Source organism: Ctenopharyngodon idella, chromosome 4 (assembly GCF_019924925.1).
Source record: "Ctenopharyngodon idella isolate HZGC_01 chromosome 4, HZGC01, whole genome shotgun sequence".
In the NCBI taxonomy this organism is placed as follows: Eukaryota; Metazoa; Chordata; class Actinopteri; order Cypriniformes; family Xenocyprididae; genus Ctenopharyngodon; species Ctenopharyngodon idella.
In genome coordinates, this window is record NC_067223.1 from 23,186,034 (window position 1) to 23,208,155 (window position 22,122).

Below are 22,122 nucleotides of genomic sequence, written 5' to 3' on the forward strand. Positions count from 1 at the left end.
GTAATTTCGTGTCAAAATCAACCAAATTTCAGAAACTTTCCCTGCTCAATTTTTTGATTTTCTTTTTTTTATGAAGAAAGAGAAACATAAATGAAGAAGAAAGCCAAAATATTACATGTAATGGATGTATATTTACTGAGTAATCCAATATTTTGTAGAGGGGGGGTCAGAATTACAGTTTTCACCGGAGATTTGGATTCAGATTACAGGGGGGTAAAATTACTTTAGAACAACATCATTATTTTATTTTTTACACAGAGATTGTTAGGCCTGTTAGTTAAATCTGTTGACGTTAGCAATCTTAGTTTCATTATATGCCAACAGTTGAAAAATGGCAAAAAGCACTTTTTTTGTTTTTCGCCCAAAGTTTGTATTTCTGTAACTCATATTACAGATATCTTAATATCCTTTTAGATTATAATTCTTAACAAGCTTTTCTTTTAATTGTTAAGACCCAATATGGTTAATTTCCAGAAATAAGGATCTCAATGCACCTCCATGAGTACACTGGTACACATTTTCTGTAATTCTAACTTTTAAAGATATCTCTATATGTCTATATTCTCATTCTTAATAAACTTTATCTTTTGTAATCTTCATTTTAAAGGCCCTATAATATGGTTCAATCCCATAGATATGTGGCTCCATGTTCAAATTGTTGAATTTTACCCATTTTCTATATATAGCTACACCAATGGATATTAAACATCAACCTCTATTCAAAACCATAAAAAAAAAATAAAAAAAAATGTCAGGAAGACAGGCCTACATAACATAGATGGCATACAATTAGAAAGCACAGTAACTGAATATCTTTGAAATTTTAGCCAATAAAGCATTTTTAAAAAATGGCACTTAAAGGATTAGTTCACTTTTAAATAAACTTTTGCTGATAATTTACTCACCCCCATGTCATCAAAGATGTCCATGTCTTTCTTTCTTTCTTCAGTCGAAAAGAAATGAAGGTTTTTGATGAAAACATTCCAGGATTATTCTCCTTATAGTGGACTTCAATGGACACCAAACGGTTCAAGGTCCAAATGACAGTTTCAGTGCAGCTTCAAAGGCTTTAAACGATACCAGACGAGGAATAAGGGTCTTATCTAGCGAAACGATCGGTCATTTTCGGGAAAAAAATGTAAATGTATATGCTTTATATAAACAAATGTTCGCCTTCTAAGTGTTTCCGCCAAAACCGCATTCAACTTACCCTATTCAACTTACGGAAAAAATGTAACGGGCGCTGCGTTCGTTCCGTAAGTTGAATAGGGAAGACGTAGGACATACAGAGTAAACTTTTTGGAGAATACGGAAATGCGGTTTTGGCGGAAACACTTAGAAGGCGAACATTTGTTTATATAAAGCATATACATTTACATTTTTTTCCGAAAATGACCGATCGTTTCGCTAGATAAGACCCTTATTCCTCGTCTGGTATCGTTTAAAGCCCTTTGAAGCTGCACTGAAACTGTCATTTTGACCTTCAACCGTTTGGAGCCCATTGAAGTCCACTATAAGGAGAATAATCCAAACTGACAAAGTTTCATTGATGCGTTAAATACGGGATGATTCTGTATTATACTGAATGGTTGGCAACCCTAGTTGTTTCCCACTTAAGGTATTTATCAATTGTGGTAATTTGCAGGTTGTGTCAAAACGTTGTTGGTCTAGATAAATAACTGTATTCTATACGTTTGACTCGTCAAGTCAAGTGACCTTTATTTATAGCGATTTTTACAATACAGATTGTGTCAAAGTAGCTTTACAGTGACAGAGGGAACATAATTTTGGCTGTACAGCAGCTCTAGAAGAAAACAGTGATTGTCCACTGTCCAGCTTCAGTGAGTTCAGTATTAATTCATTCCGTTCAATCATTAGCCTAGTTATTAATTTAGTTAATTTATCTAAAACTTCATATTATCAATAACTTGTGTATGATAATTTTCTTCTAAATACGATAATTTTGAGCTTCTGGTATGATCATTTCTATCTGGCCACACTGACCGTGAATGGACGCTGGCGAAGCAAGACACACATTCTCCCTTCTCTTCTTTCAGTCACTATTGTTATGTCTAAAAGTATTAATTAGGTTAAAGTTCATGTAAATATCAATGATTCAAGTATACATGTGTATTGGTTACATGTGAGTTTTGTGAGTTTTGTCTGATGCAGTTTTAACATTGGTGAAGAGGTGCTGGCAAATTTTGCAGGCCCACATAAGGCCTTTCACGCTGCTCAAAATTGGAGACACCTGACAGACAGAAAGACCTACGGGTCTGCACATTAACCTGTTAATACCTTACTTTCCTACATATCTTCCATTGGGGCTAACCAATTTTCCTCTTTTACCAGTGATGAGGATGGGGTATATGCTTCTTGACAAATAGTTGCTGAGGGACATCTGAAAAAAGTACTTGCTAAGTTGCCCAGATTTTAATCTCATTTTTCTACTGAAAAAGAGTTGATGTCATTGAGCTTTTTCATTCTTTTCCTTCCTTGTTTTCTGATGTACCCAGTTGGACAACTAATCTGAAACATGACATAGGTTTGGCTGGGTTAACCCTATGAAATGGGATCTTTATTTTTGTATGATGAATCATTTTTGTATGATGAACTTCCCAAAACTGAAACTCCCCAAGTTATTTAATTCCATGAAGTATTAAATTCCTACACGTGTCAGGCAATGTTATTGTGAGTAGGAACGATTAATTATGGTGTTTTGTTCAAGTGGGATGCTTATCGGTTTTGTGCGCTATGCTTTTGGGGAGCACTTGAGTTATGTCAGCCTTGGACGCTGGCGAGGCAAGATCCACATTTCCCTTCTCTTCTTCCAGTCACTGTTTGTATGTCTAAAAGTATTAATTTGGTTAAAGTTAATTTAAATATCAAAGGGAATGTGTTCTGAGTCAAGTATACATGTGTATTGGTTACTTTATGTGAGTTTTGTCTGACGCACATTGAGTTTGTACACAGTGTTTAACGTTGGAAGAAGTTAGCGCAACGCAAGTTTCTCTGATCAAGTGTCCCATGTGTTTCAGATCAATAAATAAAGCTGTTTAGAAGCTGTCCTGCTGTCTCCAGTGAAATTCCTTATGTACAGAATCAGATCTGCTTACACATGTAATGTTTACACACACAAGTCTTGGTGACAGGAGCTTCCATTGCAGAAGAAAGTACAGACATAGTGCAGACGTGTAAAGGCAGGAACACACCAAGCCGACGGGCAGTTTTTGTTCATCGGCCGACTAAGTTTTCTGTGTGTTTCGGACCGTCGGTTGAAGTTGTCGTCGTCTGGTTTTTTTCAGCCGATTCTACATGTTGAATCGGCGTCGGAGCTCATCGGTCCATCTGATCATTCTGATTGGCTGTTCAGCTACTGCCACCTGCTGGTACGGAAAGGCATTTCATCTTACACAGGCGCAGAACGGACGTGCTACTTGGCCGTCGGCTGTTGAGAGTTGGTTTGGGGCGTCAGGCCAACTTTGGACCAAGCCCCGCAGTCTGCTTTTGTCGCCACTAGTTCATCGGCGTCGGCTTGGTGTGTTCCTGCCTTAATGATTGTTGTTCCCAACGTGGCCTTAACACATCCCACACAACCGTCACAAACTTAAAATGGACGACTGGGCTGTTGAATGCTCTAGTCTGAAGAAATTAGTCCCACACGCGCGAGTGTTTTAAGGGCAAAAATCTGACAAATGTTTTGAAATACAACATCTGAACAGTGTCTTGAGGTGCGGTAACTGTAGTATAAGCGGAATAATTGACGACGGGCCGTGAAATTCTCTGTAACATTTAACTTTATCAGTTATTTTACTTCAGGTATTCATGAATCTATTGCGCTGCTGAATGGGCGGAGTGATTACTTGTATTTTTACAAAGGTGAGTGTTTTTGATTATATAAGTTAGATAATAGCACTATTTTCAGATATTGTTGTGCAATTGTTCAGAATTTATGTGAAATATAAAAAAGTGTACTTTTTAATATGTTTTTGGAATGTTAGTTTCATTCAATCTTGGTTTCTGTTTGAGGGAACTCGACTCTGAATTAAATGTTGACGCTATGGGGATACATCTGCTGAGGCAGCGTGGTGGCTATGATTGTGGGGATCACAGTTAGAGCTGGTAGAGGAGCTTGAAAGGGCTTCTCATGCTAGCTCCATAGCTCTCATGCCCGATCCCAAAGCCCACTCTGTGGCCTATTCCGGCTTGGCTGAGTGCATGATGTTGATTTCTAATTCTGAGGAACTAGATGTGGAGGGAGTTGACGCCGATGTTATCAGTGGAGGGAGTTGACGCTGATGTTATCAGTGAGATTGCATTTGTTGGGGCTTACAGTGAGATTGAATTTGAACAGGTGTAGCGTTAGTCAGGGAGTTGCGCATGGCCGTTTATATGAGTGAATCCTTGCAAGTCACACATGCTCCCCACTGGTAAGCCTTTTAATTCTTCCAGACAGACTTCCACACTGAAGTGTCAGGGTTGTGGAGAAACCGTTGTCTCAAGAAACTGTATGTCAGTGTATTCTGGACATTGCTTCACTGATTTCCCTTTGCTCCAGCTGGTACAGTGGCCACAGCTTTTATTAGTGCTCCTCTCTTAAAGGATTAGTCCACTTTCTAATAAAATTTTCCTGATAATTTACTCACCCCCATGTCATCCAAAATGTTCATGTCTTTCTTTCTTCAGTCAAAAAGAAATTAAGGTTTTTCATGAAAATGTTTCAGGATTATTCTCCTTATAGTGGACTTCAATGGTCTCCAAATGGTTGAAGGTCAAAATTAGAGTTCCAGTGCAGCTTCAAAGGGCTTTAAACGATACCAGACGAGGAATAAGGGTCTTATCTAGTGAAACGATCGGACATTTTCTAAAAAAAAAAAATACAAATGTATATGCTTTATAAACACAAATAATCACCTTGCAAGTGCTTCCGCTTTCCGTATTCTTCAAAAAGCTTACGCTGTATGTTCTACGTCTTCTACTTGCGAAAAAAACGGAACTGGCGCCGCGTTTGTTCCGTAAGTTAAATAGGGAAGGCGTAGGACATACAGTGTAAGCTTTTTGAAGAATTCTTGCAAGGCGATCATTTGTGTTTATAAAGCATATACATTTGTATTTTTTTTTAGAAAATGACCAATCGTTTCGCTAGATAAGACCTTTATTCCTCGTCTGGTATCGTTTTGAAAAAATGACATATGCCAATTTTGCTACATTGACACATGCTGCCACAACTTGTGAAATGTCAGGAAACCTCGTCAATAAAAATTATATTCGGTAGTCTGAAATATAAATTATATGGCATATTATGTCTAGCACCTTGTGTTTAGACAATCCTGTTGCAACTAATGTATGTTGTGCTTATGTGTATGATCCGTGATTAGTTAGTTAATACAATACAGCTAGTACTGGAGGAATACTAAGGTTAGTAGTAAGAATATAAGTGTTTATTACACTTTATCTATTTGCATCAGTAGATTTCAATTATAATACATATCTTTAAAGGCTGTTTTCTCACTTCAGTAGCACTTGCATACACCAAACGCTCCAGTTTTATTCCTATTTATATTCTGAAAGTTTTTACAGAGGGATTTGTTCATTTAACATTTTCTTGATTTATACATTTCCTAAAAACATGGAGATTTTTTGAGGCTTTACATACATTATTTTCTGATTTATGGAGTGATAAAAAAAGATCCAAAATCCTCTGTGTTAAAAAAACTTAAAATCTAATATGTCAACAAAATGAAACAAGAATTTTGAACCTGGTTTTATCCAATGTTTAAATTTCTGTTCTGGAAATGTATGCATATTAGCACAAAATTAGATAATGCATCATTCACGTATTTAAACAACATTTCAGAAATCTTGCAATACAAAACCATTTTCTTAATGCTAAATGATAAATCAAATGGAAAGGTGATATACTACTACAAAATTAAGTCATTTGTGTTCAGATCTGTAGTTTTGATGGATGTAAGCCTGAGATACATTGTAAAACTGCAGGTGTGTTTCAAACAAGGATGCAAAACTATTGCGTAGATACGTTGATTGTCTTTCCATATTCTGGATTTTCAGCAAAATGGATTTTTTCCGCAGCTTTGAATTCCTCAAAAACTATAATCTAAATGATCGAAAAAGAAAGAAAAGATTGACATGTATTACATTTCATAGATTTAAACAAGACAGATTTTGTATTGATATTTACACGCAGCTAGTCACCTCATTATCTCCACTCCTGAGCCAGGGACCAGGGAGATAGAGGGATTTCTGAGGACCAACCGACCAGTGGCGTCCAAGATTTTGCCCGTTCACAAAAACCACTCCTTTACTCCAATTCTGCCAACAATACAGAACAACGAGATTCGTGGTTCTAAGACTGTGAGGGAACATGTCAGTCAAGGATAAAAGCAAATGTGAAGAAAAAATAAAACTGTAGAAATTTGCTGGATTCTCACCGGCAGCTTCACAAAAGTATCTGTGGGCTTATCCACTACCAGGGTTCCCCTGAAAAACGCAGGGTAGGTGGGCTTCTGACCGGCAGACATCCATTTCTGTGACTGCAGTCTAATGAAAATTGAGAGATTCAGTTTTGTCCTGTGATTTAAAAAAAATATCAAATGTGTGCAGAGATGGTACCAGTTCTTAAACCTCAGATAAGCCAATAATTGCTGAAGTTAAATTTTATATAACACTATTATGGAAGCTTATATCAGCCATGGAATAAAAACAAAAAAGGACATTTTACCTCACAATTCTGAATTTTCACACAAGTTTATATCTCACAACTCGGAATTTATAACTCACAATTCTGACTTTTTTCCTCAATTCCGAGTTTATAGTTGATTTTTTTCCCAGAATTGCCATAAAAAAAGTCAGAATTGTGAGATATAAACACAATTAACTTTTTATTTTTTATTCCGTGGCGGAAACGAGCTTCCATACACTATAGACACACAATACAGAAGCAAATACTCAGAATTAACCTGTTAATGAAACTGGTTTTCATATCCAAACAGTACATGGAGAACTTTTTCAGAGGTACATCTTCCAGAGTTATATCTCCAGTAAGCCCTGTATGGATGAAAACGATAATGAATGGCATGTTGTTATGGTCACTACACACCATATCATATCTATTACAGTATTGTGACATACAGCTATATTTGTTTTAATTAAATAATCTTCCCACACCTTTGTGCTGGTTGTCCATGGCTGGACCATAGTTCACTCGCCCACAGTTCTCAACAAGCAAACTCAAGGTCCTCTCACTCTGAAAAAAGAAATCAGGGATGCACAATAATTCATCATAAAATGTAATTATCTTAAGATTATATGAATACATTCTAGGAAAAAGACTGTTGTAAGTCAAAGAACAAAAATGAGCTCAAAGTGCTCAAATTTTTATGTTTTATAATAATACTACTAATTATTATTATGCAAGCAACTTTTATAGTTAACTTTTATGTTGTATCATAACCTTTTGTAAAATTTTAATATACTAAGAGTGCATCATATTTACCTTACTGTGAGATATTTTAACTGTCTGAGTTCTGTAGTCCAAAACACCGATCAGCTCTCTGTCAATAAACACCTTCAAAAGAGATTGGAATTAAATAGAATTCAGTTCTCCCTTGATTTGATTTGTTTGTTATTGTTATCCATTATAACCTTTATAAAATGGAGGCCAAAATAGATCGGAAAAGATCTTACTAGAGCTCTGTCATGAACATGGTTCCTTGAGTTGAGTTCTCCACCTGAATGAATGTCAGTCTGATAGAGTGTGTACCCATAGGACTGACCATTGCTGTGGTTTGCCGGAAGGTTCTCCATGCTGATAGGATCATCAGCTCGGAAATGCTATTGGACAAAGGTTTATAGTCATTTTGAGAACATTTCTTGCCAAATGTTTTCTCCTCTTTCTAGTTTTTTCCTATAACATGAAACAGCATTCGCAAACCCATTTTTATTTCATAATGTAACATATTTCCTAGTGAAACAGGATATTTAATAATAAAACAATGTAAACTGGGTCAGTTTTGATGAAATGGAAGCTCAAATGTTCAAACGTGCATGTTTGGCATGGGAAAACCAATAGGGTTGGTGCTCATGCTCATGGTTAGGTACTACAACACTTAGTTTGGCAAGTAGCACATAAACTTTAGCACCTTCTTTACACAAATGATGTTGGTACACAGCTTACATACTTACAACAGCTTTTGCATGATAATTGCTTACTTGATTTGATGGCATTACAATTTATTCAATATTTTTACTAATAACAGTGAAGTTATTTATTTTATTTAATAATCATAAAAGTTATGCATTTTTTATCAAACTAAGTGTTCCGGTACAACCAGCAGGAGAGGAGTGATGTATGAACTAAATTTGGTGACAGTACAGTGTGTTACAGTGAGGTTATTGAGTATTTTTCATAATATAAAATGAGCAAAAGGGTTTTGCACTTTTCAGACGGTCCCTTCAGACGTGTATCTCCGCCGCCTGCTCATAGAGACCAATTTATTATAAGCATATTTGAGGAAAATTGGGTTGTTGTAGCTCGTTGTCTAGGTTACTATGATTGAAAATAGCTGCATTTGTGTTTTAACAACGTTTAGCTCACGAGTTATTGATCCGGGAAGCTCGAATCTGTGAATATATTGCCAACCACAATGTGGTGATTGTGCATATTATGAGAAAATGAAAGTATAGTGTATATTATGAGAAAATGAAAGCGTTTTTTGACCTGTTATAGGAGACCTCCAAAACAAAATAAAGAACCTTTAAAATAGCATAATAGGGGCACTTTAAGGGAAAGTAAAGAAGTAAAAGAAAGAATGTTATATAGTAGGATACATTGTTCTTACTGTTTCTGCACACTGAAGAGTCTCCCATAGAGAAATGTAATGAGAAACAACCACCGGCTCATATGCTCTTCTGCTCTGCACAGCTGGCGGCTCTAATAGTGGCTTCTCTGTCATAGATAGAGACAAACAGACATAAAGAGACAAGCACAGAAGGACGGAGAGATTCATAAATACACTTTTAAAATGGCAGATTCTGTAATCAGGGACCACAGTGTAGAAACGTACTGTTGTAGGTGCGCAGCAGGTCCCTCAAGAGATGATATTTGGTTGTATAATCACCGCTCTCAGTCAATGGAGCATCATAATCTAAAAGAGACGTGATTTTAAGTGCCAATTGCTATAAAAACACATGTACACAAATATATAGTAAAGACAGAAATATGATTTAAAATGCAATTATTATCAACACTGAAAATAGTTGCGCCGCTTAATATGTACATTATAATCATAACGTGTACATTGTCTCAGAAGCCATGAATATTAAAACTACAGAACCGTAGCTGCTCGTCTGTGGTTGGTAGGTCCATTCGTTATTTGCGCCATTCATGAATCCAAAGCTGGTTCCTCCATGAAACATATAAAAATTGATGGAGATGCCACGATCCAAAAGCTGTCGCACTATGGGGATCATTTCTGTCATAACAGAAGAAATACAGAAACAATATGTGTCAAAGCAGAATTTATCAGACAGTAAAGTATATACTGACAAGGAAAAATGGATCACGCAATGCAAATTGATTGTTTTTCACAAGCATATACATATTTATGTATTGTGTCATGCAAAAAGATACAGATTTAAAGGCAGTGCCTATTCTAAGTGGTTTGTTCTTTCTACCTTGGTAGAACATCTGTGTCCATGTCCATCCTTTACCTTGAGCAGCGAAAACATGATGAGGTCCTCCCCAGACATCAAACCACCCAGGCCAATACTCCATCACCATCAGCGGCTTCTGTGGCTGCAGCACAGAAAATGTTCATTATCTCTTTTGTGCTGCCTCTATGTTGTAGGATAGATTTATAAACTGTTGCTGCACAATTATTTTAGTATTTTATATAATTCATGTTCTAGTATTTGTAGGTGTTTCATTGTTCATTAAGCTTTATATCTATCATATATCAGTGTAGTATAGGAGGTTTTACTTGGGCTGTAAGAAATATAGCAGATTTGAATGCAGATGCAGTCATTTTAGCAAAGTAAAATGATGAATACAATTGCAAATAAGGAAAAATGTGAAAACATTCTAAAATCTTTACTGACCTGCAGTTTTGCTAAATGCTGTAGACCACCGTTTGACAGTTTCTGCAGGTTCACTGTCTGCAAGGCTTTTAGAAAAAGTGAGAACAATTCAATTTAATCTGCGGGAGAAGAGCTTTACTTACCTACCGTTCAAAGTTTGGGGTCAGTCAGACTTTTTAAAAAAATAATTAATAAGCAAGGACGCATTAAATTGAACTTTTACATTGTTACAAAAAAAAATCTATTTCAAAGAAATGCTGGTCTTTTCAACTTTACATTCATGAAATATACTGAAAAAAAAATCTAATACGGATTTCCACAAAAATATTAAGCAGCACAACTGTTTTTAACATTGATAATAATAAGAAATGTTTCTTGAGCATCAAATCAGCATATTAGAATGATTTCTGAAGGATCATGTGACACTGAAGACTGGAGTAATGATGCTGAAAAAATACATTTAATTTTAAAATACATTAAAATAGAAAACATTTTATTTGATAACATTTTTGATAAAATAAATGCAGCCTTGGTGAACATAAGAGACTTCTGTTAAGAGCTTTAAAAACTCTCTGAACCCAAACTATTGAACAGTAGAGTAAACACAATGAAATGACTGCGTATGCGCAAAATACTATCCTAACATTGTAACTGTAATTAACAATACCAAAAACATGAATATCACATTATAAACAAGCAGTGGGAACACTAAATAAATGAATGGATATATAAGTGATACCTCCATCCACCCCTCCACATTTTAACCCTTCGTGGCTGTCTGATGTCAGAAGAAGCTCTGAGATTCCCCGGGACACTAATGCCTGTTGATTTTAAGAACAAACTGTATGTATAAAAGAAACGGATTACCATATTTCAGAGTAAAAGATATTGATTTCATTTCATTCCATACCTCTTTGATGAACGACAGGTATTGCTTATCCTTCGCATATAAACCATATTCATTCTCTACTTGAACAGCAATAATAGGGCCTCCATTCTTAAACTGCAGGGAGAGCAATGAAGGCAGTTTCAGGATAATAATTTACAATTCTAATTTATTCAATCATTTTCAACAAATAAAAACAGGTAAAAAAAGAAAAGAAAAAAAAAGTCACCTGGAGGGGTGTGATTCTCGGAATCAGATGATCAAAGTATGAGTTCACAGCACTTGTGAAACCAGAGTAGGTCGTTCTCACTTTCATTTTCTTATCTTGCAGCAACCAGCTAATTAAAATAAGGTAAAAAAAAAAAAAAAATGTATTATATATATATATATATATATAACTAATGCAAGACTAAAGCAAACAACAAAAGATGCACAGACATTCACCACAAAAAAATAAAAATAAATAATTTTCATAACACAGTTTATGCACTAACCTTGGTAAGCCACCCAAATCCCACTCGGCACATATATATGGTCCTGGACGCAGAATCACCCAGAGGCCTAATTCCCCTGCGAGACGAATATACGCCCTTCAAACAAGCAAAAGAGTTAAAGATGCCGTATGTAGGATTTCTGTCCGCTAGAGGTCACTAGAGGCCTATTCAAGACAAAGGCGTGGCTTGATGACGCCAAGTTTAAGAGCGGAATCCTGGGACATGTGGTCTTCACATCAACAGACAGTGCAAAAGAATAGGGATAGGACTTGGGAAGAAATCATGTTCATGAATGCGATTATTAATGTTACTGTAGTATGAAGCAGTGCAGGACCGAGTGTTGTGGGAGCTGAACGAGGCCGCTGGAGCGATTGCGCAACACACGCCTCACGAGCAGCAGAACTTTTATTATGCCACAGTCGCCGGCGCCGCATCCGCTTTTCCGGTCATGAGTATGAGGTAACACAGCTCTGTTTATCATATTAGATACATTTGAGAGTGTTGAAAATGATGTTATAACGTTACTCTGTGAAACGTATTGTATGATGGAGAAAATGCTGTATTACTGTTACTAAAAATAAAGCTGCATCTGATTATGCTATGTTAGCTACTTGACAAAATAGTGTAGACGGTTGGTAAAGCGTGGTACTCGCAAAAAATCAAGAAAATTACATTTAAACAATAAGACTAAACGTATTGAGCTATAGAACAACAATTCGTTTTCTGTCTATTAATATATCAAAACAGTTGTTCCCTTGCCTATTAAAACATGTAAATATTAAAGCGTCTTTGGTGTTTCCATGGTTTCTACAAAATAAAATGGAAACCGAGGGTAACGTGGGTATGACGCAATTGACAGGCGACTCCTCACACGTCCTGGAGCCTTGGTTAAAATTGCAATTTTCTCACGATTTACAAATAGTTGGAAACATTTGGGATATTGTAAATATTCAAGTGAACAAAATATATAACACTGGCCTAGTGGTTTTTGGACATTTTACTGCAAAAATATTACATATTGCACCTTTAAATTGATGAGGGGGAAATACTTAAGAGTATGTTCAAAACAAAAATTGTTAGGTGCAAAAACAAAAATATTTACTGGTAGTGAGGTGGGATATGGGTAAGGTTAGGGACAGTTTAAGGTTTAAGGGTGGGTAAGGGATGGGTCAACAGTGTAATTATAGATATTAATTACAGAAATTGATTACAGCTGAGCTGTAATTACATGCAGGTATTAAATATAAGCACAATGTAAAAACATGCATGTGCACAATAAGTGCATTGTACCAAATTATTAATTTAAATGTAGGCGCACAGTAGTTAAAGACACTTAATATAAATAAAGTAGGACCCCACCACCACCACCAAAAATAAATAAATAAAAATAGAAACATCACTTACTCCATATCCAGCTGCTCCTGAAACAGATAAACTCCTCTTTCTGGTTCATGCAGATTCCATGGCACATACCTGACAGACAGAACAAATATGACTCTTTAAGAAGATTTTGAGGGGGAAAAAAACTGTGAACCCCTGTCATGGTCTTACGTGGTGAGAGTATTGAGACCACAGGCCTTCAGTTTCAGCAGCCGGTCTCTCCAATATGCCCTTGGGACCCGAAAGTAATGAATGGAGCCTCCCAGGATGAGAAATGGTGCTCCCTCTAAAGTGAAGTGGGTCGAGTCTGCCCTTAGTCCCTTTTTCGCTGACATTCTCTGGAAGAGCCACAACGAGATTAAAAATTACAGAATAGTTTATATAAAATATAGTATCTATGTTTACTCTGGATCTGAAAAACAACAACGTTTTGGTGCAGTTTGTAAACAGCAATGTTGTCTCTTTTCCTAAGAGCACATTCTGCTGTAAAGTTTGGCCTATCTGTCCAATGAGAGTTATTATTGTTGTGAAAAGACGTGTGCTTAATTGTGCTGAATGTGTACTTCAAATCTTAAAAGTATATTTTTATAAACTGTTTTTGCAGATAATCCAATATTAATGAAATATAAAAGTGCAATAATGTCAATTTTAAAAAAAATTTTTTTTACTTTAAAGTACATTTTAAATCGTTTTTATAATCTTTTGTCATGCTTTAAAGAAGTACTTATTTTGAAGTGTTGACTAACATACTAAAGCATGTGTAAAGTACTTTAAAAAAAAATTAAATGTAGTGTGTTATTTGATATTACATTTAAAGTTAATATATTTTAAATGGTCTAAACAGGAATTTCATCATTTCAAGTGTAATTGCAATTAAAGCTGCAAGCAGCATTTACTCGGGTTCAAGCACTTTAAAGCCTTTAAGCACATAAAAAAGGTATTATATTTTATTTAGCAAGCATGTAAACACTTAGATCGTAGATGGAAAAGACCATTTACAGCCAACAGGCAATTTAGTAAGGAAAAATACGTTTTTTAAAGGTTTTTTTGACAGTTATAGCGCCACCTATTGCCCGATCTCCACCACTTTTTTGGGGTGTCCTCAGAGTGTGCCCATACATATGTGTGTTAATTTTGGTGAAAATATCTTGTTTCATTTTGAAGTTATAGATACTTATATATATGAGAGCATAAAAAATCAAAATTTTGACATTTGGGTTAATACTTTACATTAATCAACTTAGGTTCCGTGTTTCTTATGCTGGTTTCGTCTCGATCGGACTAGCGGTTTCGAAGATTCGCGAAAGTTTTTAAGCGCTAAATCACAACGTAGCAAAAACCATAAGGCGAAACATTGCAAGTCTGGTATCGTTGGACTCGGCAAGGATTCAGGAGTCTAAAGACGTGACTCCTGTGAAAATATGTCAACTACACCCAAAGTTATATACATTTTTAGCCAAAACAATTAAAAAAATGATAAAAGCTTTTTATCAGTTATAGCACCACCTATGGTTCGATCTCCATAAAAATTGGCATGCTTCTTTAGAGTCATATGCTGCATGTGCTCAGTTAATTTCGTGAAGTTTTTGTTAAGGATTTATAGGCTTTTGGGAATATTTAGCCACGCCCATTTTCTAAATGACCCTGTAATAGCGACCCAAAGGGTAAAGTTCAACTTTTTTTTTGATAATTATTGATCTAGAGAGTCCAGAGAATTGTCCTGCAGTGGTTTGGTACGATTGGGCTAGTTCGTAAAAGTAGGTTTTTCAAAAAACCCAAAATACCCCAAAAATTTCATGCATCTTGTCCGCCTCGAGCCAAGGATTCCAATGTTATAAGACACTTGAGCCTGGGCCTAACAGTTCAGGAGTTATGAGCCATTTCGTACTTTTGACCACTGTAGCGCCCCTGTCAGGCCGATCGGGGCGAGCCTTGGTGACTTTGTAGGCGGTATGAGTACTATCAGCCCTCAAAGTTTCAAGTCTCTACTACTTACGGTTTGGTCTGCCTGATCACTTTTAGGGGAAAATGCTGATCCTTGGAAAATTTAACAATTACAATAGGGTTTCAGCTGAAACCCCTAAATATATTTAAATATATAAAACGCAAGTTTCAAGAGAAATGCATATTTTTAAATGTGTAAGTATACTTTAGTTTACCATTAATTTTTGTCAGTACATTCAGCAGTTTCACTATATTTCAAAGACAACAGAATAATGAAATTACATATAAAGATGTACTTAAGCACTCTTAACTTCAACCGATAGGATTTGATATAAATTTCAACAACAATACATTTTAATTTAATTGTAAATGACATGCATTTAAGTGTCTTAAACAGTATTTAATTAATGCTTAAGTATATTATTTCCCTAATAAGTATTCTTTTTAAATCTTTGCTTTTAACGATGGTTAGTAGTAGTAATGTTATTAGAGCAATTTGAATCAAATGGCTCTAATTAAAAATAACATACACTACAGATAACAACACAGACGTACAAATCACATATTAGCAGAACTATGAGTCTTACCTTACATAAAAAAGAATCATACAATGCAATTGCACTGGTTGTTATTAAGAGAGGAGCACTAATCAAAGCTGTGGCCACTGTACCAGCTAGAGCAAAGGGAAATCAGTGAAGCAATGTCCAGAATACACTGATACAAAGAGAACAATGCATGCTTTGCTTTGATGGGCAAACAAACATAGGTTCAATGTGGAAGGTTCTTTATTTGTCACATGCATATACATGTCAAATGGTTTTCCTCTAGGTTCTCTCACACAATGCAACAATACTAACAAGAAGTTAAAATCAAATAAACCTATATATATATATATATATATATATATATATAATATGTGTGTGTGTGTATGTGTTTGTGTGTGTATATAATACAAACATGAATATAAAATAAAATCAGTATATGATAATGTTTCTGTCTTTACGTAGAACTGTGTTTAGCCTTGCAGTCACTGGTATAGAGGGAGTAAAGCAGGGGACTGAGGACAGAGCCTTGAGGGGCTCCGAGGTTGAGAGTGAGTGTAGAGGAGGTGTAGTTTCCCATTTTAACCACCTGTCCAAAAAATTCAAGATCCAGTGGGAAAAGAGGAATTCAGCCCTAGAATTTGAAGCTTTTTGCAGAGATGTAAGGGGACAACACTGTTAAAAGCAGAGCTATAATGCATGAAAAGCATCTGCACATATTTCGCTTTCCTCTGAAAGAGCAGAGTGTAAAATGTGGTTAATAGCGTCATCTGTAGACCTATTAGGACAATATGCAAACTGTATAGGGACCAGACCACTGCAGAGAGAGGAGCAAAATAAGTTTTGACCAATTTATCAAAGCACTTAATCACTAAATAAGTGAGTGACGATAATCATTCAAAGTGGCAGTACACGGGTCTCAGGTTTCAGGATAATAAATGAAGACTTAAAACTTGTGGGAACAACACCCTGATTAAGAGAAAGATTAAAAATAGTTGTAAAAATTGGTGCTAATTGATTAGCACAGACCAGAGATATTGTCTGGCCCACATCCTTTCCTAATGTTAACTTTATATTGCTCCTTTCTTACATCCATTTCAGTAAGTACAAATGTCAAGATGTTCACAAATTCAGCAAAACAAAAACTAATTGTATGCCTAAAAAGCACACTGTAAATCCCTGAAAACTTTTCCTGCTCTGAAACGGAAAGAAAACTGATTTGATTGGTCTTAGTTTGCTAAATATAGACAGAATAAACTCAAAAAAACTAAGTAAATATGCATGTCCATGCTGGTCCTATGCTGGTATTAAGCTGGTCCAGGACCAGCATGGACCAGCATACCAGCTCCTAAACCTACCTTAACCAGCATATGCTGTTTTTTTTTCAGCAGGGCCGTATCCTACTCCCACCTCATCTGTGTTGCTGAGCGACATCAACTGACACTACTAACGTTATATAACATGAAATATCAAAATCACGAAAACCACAATATAGTGAAAGTCTTGACAACAGTGTAGGTTAAAAAAAACACAATTTGATATAAAAGGGTTGTCAGTCAAATAATGCACAGCACAGCAGCCATTTCAAAGTATTGCCTCTCATTAAATGATGCCACCTCTAAATCAATTTCAGACATTAGACTATAATTCATTGTTTATTCTAACACTGTTGCACGTGTAACTTTTTCATTTGAAAATGAAAAATAAAACGATATCTATCCTCTGCTTAGTAGCACCTGCTCCATCGCAAACCTACTTACTGCTGCCTCAGCTCAAGAGCGCATGCGACACGAGGGTCATAGTTTAGTTCTTAAATCTGATTGGTTGGCATAATCGTTATTGGTTTTTAAATTCCATAACATAGCGTGACTGCAGGAGTTAGGTGGGCGACTGTGACGTAACATTGTGGCCACGCTACAGTATGGAACGCTGAGCCTGAGTGTGGTGCAGTTGAGTTCAGGAGAAGTGATACAGGTATTAGCAGTGATTAGAGTTGATATTTGCTTGTTAATATTTTATCAATCCAATTGTGATTCATTACGATCCATTGTGAAGATGACATTACTGAGCAAAGTTCTTGCTGGCTTTAGCCGCTTGCCTAAACGGCTCGTGACAAGGCAAAGTGTGCAAGAATTTAGCCACATTCATGAAGAGTCCATCCAGAAACCTCCAGAAGACATAGAGGTGGAGACCCAAAAGAGAGATTGTGAGGTATCTTCTGCTGAGATGGAAATATTTGGAGCAAAATGCTACGGTTGAAGAGGAGCGTCCACCCAAAAGGCGAGGGACAAGAAAGTGTAAGAAGGAGAGGAGAAAGAATCCGAAAACTCCATCACCTTCAACTGTACAGAATGATTGGATGGAGACATGCAACATTGCAGGTGGCACCTGCTGAGGTGGAAACACCACCATTTACCTCCACCACAGTGGCTGAACCACTGATGATTCAGGTTGCACCGCTACATCCTGCTACGGTTGAAGAGGAGCGTCCACCCGAAAGGTGAGGGACAAGAAAGTGTAAGAAGGAGAGAAGAGAGAATACCAAAACTCCACTACCTTCAACTATATGGAATGCTTGGATTGAGACATGCAACATGCAGGTCCACCCATCCAGAAAATGAATGGCTGGAAGACCACATAAGGAGAGAGAAAAGAACAAAGAAGAAGAGAAAAAATGACCATCCAGAACAATCAACTCCACCACCAACAAAAGTAAAACTGGCTTGGATAGAAACATCTAATACACAAGTCAGTCATGAACAAACTACAAAGGTAGAAGAAGATTCAGAGTCTGAAACAATGGTGGAGATACTGACAGTGGCTAAAGAAAAGATAAAGAAGGAGAGAAAGATTGAATATCATAATGAAATTCCACCACCTGCAACAAGAAAACTGGCCTGGATGGAGACAAGTAACACACAAGTCACACACCCGGAAGTAAGAAGGCCAAAAAGAAAAGAAAATGAGCAGGAAGAGACTCAGCAGGCAAAAAATACTCCATCAACTGCAAAGGAAAAATGTGTTCAGACAGGGAGCGATAGAAAGGGGGCAAGCAGCCGGCCGTCCCATGTGAAAAAAAAACTGAACCAGAGTTTTTTCATATTTATACAATGTCAGAGCTGAAAGCCTATGAAAAAAATGAAAGAGGAGCGAAAACAGAGGCAGTCTGCCAATGAGCCCTCTTTGAAAGACCGTCTTATCAACAGGCTCAAAAAATACATCTAGTGGACGGTCTCCCTCTGTAGGGCAGTGGTGGCCTAATGGTTAGAGAGTTGGACTTGTAGCCTGAAAGTTGCAGTTTCGAGTCTCAGTACCAGCAGGAAATGTAGGTGGGGGGAGTGAATGCCACATACCCCCATCGCCCCTTGCAGGCAGTGGGGTACCCTCGAGGGGGGACCTGTCACGGTGGCCGCAGCACCTGAGGGTAAGGACAGACGAGGCGAGACATCAGGAGCGACGGAGACGAGAGAGGACAAGAAAAATATTCTCGGTCCAGTTCCCAAACCTCCTCCACCAGCTGTGGATTCCCCGCAGCAGCGAGGGCTCTTTGACAGCGCGTTCCTCCTTCCTCCCGGGTTTCGGCACCAATGTAACACACTAGCGCCACCGGCCTCACCCTGTTCTCACGGCCCTCGGCCTCATCCTGCTTGCCACAGTTTTACAAAGCATTTTTTTCAGAGCATTATGCAAACATTCCGGGAACATTACTTTTGAGTGTTCTCTAAACATTCTGAAACAAGTAGTAACAAGTAAAAAATATTAGACAAACAACCAACTAAGACGTTTCAGAAAAAATGTTTTATGAATGATTTATAAATAATGTTTTTGTGCTAACATTTTGAGAACATTATTAAAGACCAGATAAATTTGTACAACCTTGCACAAGGCTTATTTTAGCTGGGCAAAAACAGTTCATTATGCTGCTTGGATTAGAGGATGGATGATCGATTAGATCATCCATCCTGTAGACATACATATGCCAGTTTTTATAAAAACCTCTCTAAGCCTTCATCCACATGATTACCAGAGAATACACACACAATAGGAGTATCAAAACCATAATTAGCCTAAACTCATGGTCATTTTTGTCTGGCTGGTGATGTGTAGATTTAAGCCCTAATTTACATAACAGGTTGTTTTGTCCTCCTTTCTTTGAAAATGCTGTTTAGATTGGGGCTATTTAATATGTTTTTGAACTGGTTTTGAACTTGCTTCAACACTGCCTCATTTGGGGTCTGTATCGAGAGTTCAGGGACAGGTCCATCAGTTCGGGCAGTGGTTAAAATCTTTGGTTCTGTTTATTACGTTCCGTGATTAAACGCACCTGTTCTGCAGGTGAAACATGCACATAATTAGCTCGCGCTGCGCGGTTCAAAAAAGCAGTATTTCGTCTCACTTTTCACTTGCATGCTTAGTGTTCGATGATTAACAAACGCTACATAATCAAAGAGAATTGGCTAACTCGTAATCAATTTATCTACCAATGGGAACGACAAATAAGGGAATCACAACCTGCATGGCCCTCTTGTGTTCACGCAATCGTAACCGTTAAACCATGCAAACATTTATGATACGTTACGTTTGAACTTACAATTACTATAAAATGTGTTCAGATGTTGTTGTACAAGCATACTTACGTTCAAAACAGTTCTTCATGATACGCAGCACGCCTCGCGTTTGAAGTGGCTGCCTGCATGTGCACATTGCGCATGCGTGGATTAAGTCATTATTACGAGAAAGTTTCTCATTATTATGAGATGTTAAGTCATTATGATGAGAAAGTTTCTAATTATTATGAGATGTTAAGTCATTATTATGATAAAGTTTCTCATTATTACGAGAAAGTATCTCATTACAAGATGTTAAATCATTATTATGAGAATATTTATCATTTTACGAGAAATTTTCTCATTATTATGAGATGTTAATCATTATTATGAGAAAATTTCTCATGATTACGAGAAAGTTTCTCATTATTATGAGATGTTAAGTCATTATTTCGAGAACGTTTCTCATTATTATGAGATGTTAACTCATTATTACGAGATGTTAAGTCATTATTATGAGAAAATTTCTCATGATTACGAGAAAGTTTCTCATTATTATGAGATGTTAAGTCATTATTATGAGAAAATTTCTCATTATTATGACTTAAGAAATCATTTTTTTACACAAATGTGGCGGAAACGGGCTTCCATAAAAAGCAGCGTTTCCATCCAGTGATCCGAAGATAACAAAATCGTCACTTCCTGATAAACTGGTGCTAAACATCACTAAGAATGGTAGAGTACATGGCCTGTTGGTTTGTGTTGGATTTATTCGCTCTAGTCAAGCTAAATAGTTACCTCACTAAGTAAGTCTGGTTCTATTATGGCTCCTAGAACTTTTAGTTGCCACTAGCTGGCGCCACGTGTCTGTGAGTTTGAGAGCACGTATGTCTTTGTACTCCTCTTGCTTAAAGAGTAAAAGGTGTTTTACTGAGACCCTCTTTCCTCGGACGGTTTGGTCCCAGAAGCCTTGGAGCGGCCTTGGTAGGCCTTCTGCGGAAGGCCTCTTTGAGGCTTATAGCTTGGGCTGTTGGCCGAAGGGAATGCTGTCACTGACAGCCTTTGTTTGACCCGAGGGGGAGTTGCTCTGGCGTTTCATTTGAAACTGCTAGTTGACATTTGTCTAGCCATCTTCTTGGCATGCACTCCCCTCGAGCATGGCGGCGTGGGTATATCGTTCCCCATATGCGGTAAAACAGTGTTGAGTTCCCTTTCAAAAGGGAACGTCTCAGGTTACGTATGTAACCATGGTTCCCTGAGAACAGGGAACGTGACACTGCGTTCCTTGCCATGCATCGGGGCTGCCTGCTGAACAGTCCCTTCAGACGATAAGATACTGACTACTTCTCTGGCGTCTCCTTGGCCGCGTCTTAATGACGTCATAGGCAGTTGCCGGCCAATAGGATTGGCGAGATTTGATACATTGCTTTCAGACACCGGTTCACGAGTGACGTTCCCCATATGCGGTAAAACGCAGTGTCACTTTCCCTGTTCTCAGGGAACCATGGTTACATATGTAACCTGAGACGTTATGATTACAGATATGAGCAGGTAGCAAAATCTAGAAAGTTTAAGGCAGTAATTTGGCAAGCACAGCACAAGACACTTGTATACGTGAAAAATCAAATAAGACTTTATTGAACTAATCTAATACACACAAACTAATCTAACGAAAACTCACACACACACACACATTCATTCATACAGTTACAGAGAAATGGTGAGATTGTTATCGGGAGGTGAATGGAGTCCCTAATTGTCTAGCTTTAACAATATTCTTTGACCGTAACCTTAGAGAATTAATATACTAACAATTCAACCATAGTTTAATTTGCTTAATAAAAATTGCACCAACTCAGCAAAATTAGGAGACCTGTGTTGCTCAGTCAAGAGTTCTGAAGAACGGCGTTCCATGGGGAAATAGTTGGCTTTGCAGGAAATGGAATCTTCGTTGAAGTGGTTGCAGGGTTAAGCCTTCGGATGCTGTAACGGTCATGATATGACGTCACGGTCTACAGCGTCTTTTTTATAAACATGAATTCAACATATAACTTATACATTCAAAATGTGAAAAATATAGAACATACTCGACTTTATTGCAAAAATATCATTCTTTTAATTCAGCCAAGAGGTCATGCTGTGACGAATCGATCTTCTACTGGTCGCACGTCTTCACGTGATGCAAATTCGAGTTTACCAAACTTGAACTTTGGAACGCAGTGAAATGCGAA

At 37.2% G+C, this 22,122-nt stretch overlaps 2 protein-coding genes and 1 long non-coding RNA gene across 6 annotated transcripts in view; 1 reads left to right on the forward strand and 2 right to left on the reverse strand.

Annotated features, from left to right (window-relative positions):
• The window catches only part of LOC127511276 (uncharacterized), a 249,197-nt gene that overhangs the window by 135,773 nt on the left and 91,302 nt on the right, over nt 1–22,122 (reverse strand). The gene's annotated exons all lie outside the window — the stretch shown is intronic.
• The window catches only part of LOC127511199 (heavy metal-binding protein HIP-like), a 219,057-nt gene that overhangs the window by 54,715 nt on the left and 142,220 nt on the right, over nt 1–22,122 (forward strand). The gene's annotated exons all lie outside the window — the stretch shown is intronic.
• Nucleotides 5,506–13,415, reverse strand: LOC127511122 (beta-galactosidase-1-like protein 2). The gene is made up of 18 exons (XM_051891719.1): nt 13,030–13,415; nt 12,883–12,951; nt 11,479–11,574; nt 11,214–11,322; nt 11,009–11,101; nt 10,838–10,919; nt 10,120–10,184; nt 9,733–9,817; nt 9,357–9,494; nt 9,087–9,167; nt 8,862–8,968; nt 7,708–7,854; nt 7,517–7,588; nt 7,189–7,267; nt 6,981–7,068; nt 6,453–6,561; nt 6,217–6,333; nt 5,506–6,118 (listed from the first exon to the last, which is right to left on the reverse strand). Exons 1-18 carry the CDS (start codon nt 13,191–13,193, stop codon nt 6,026–6,028), a joined length of 1,794 nt encoding a protein of 597 aa, XP_051747679.1. The 5' UTR covers nt 13,194–13,415; the 3' UTR covers nt 5,506–6,025.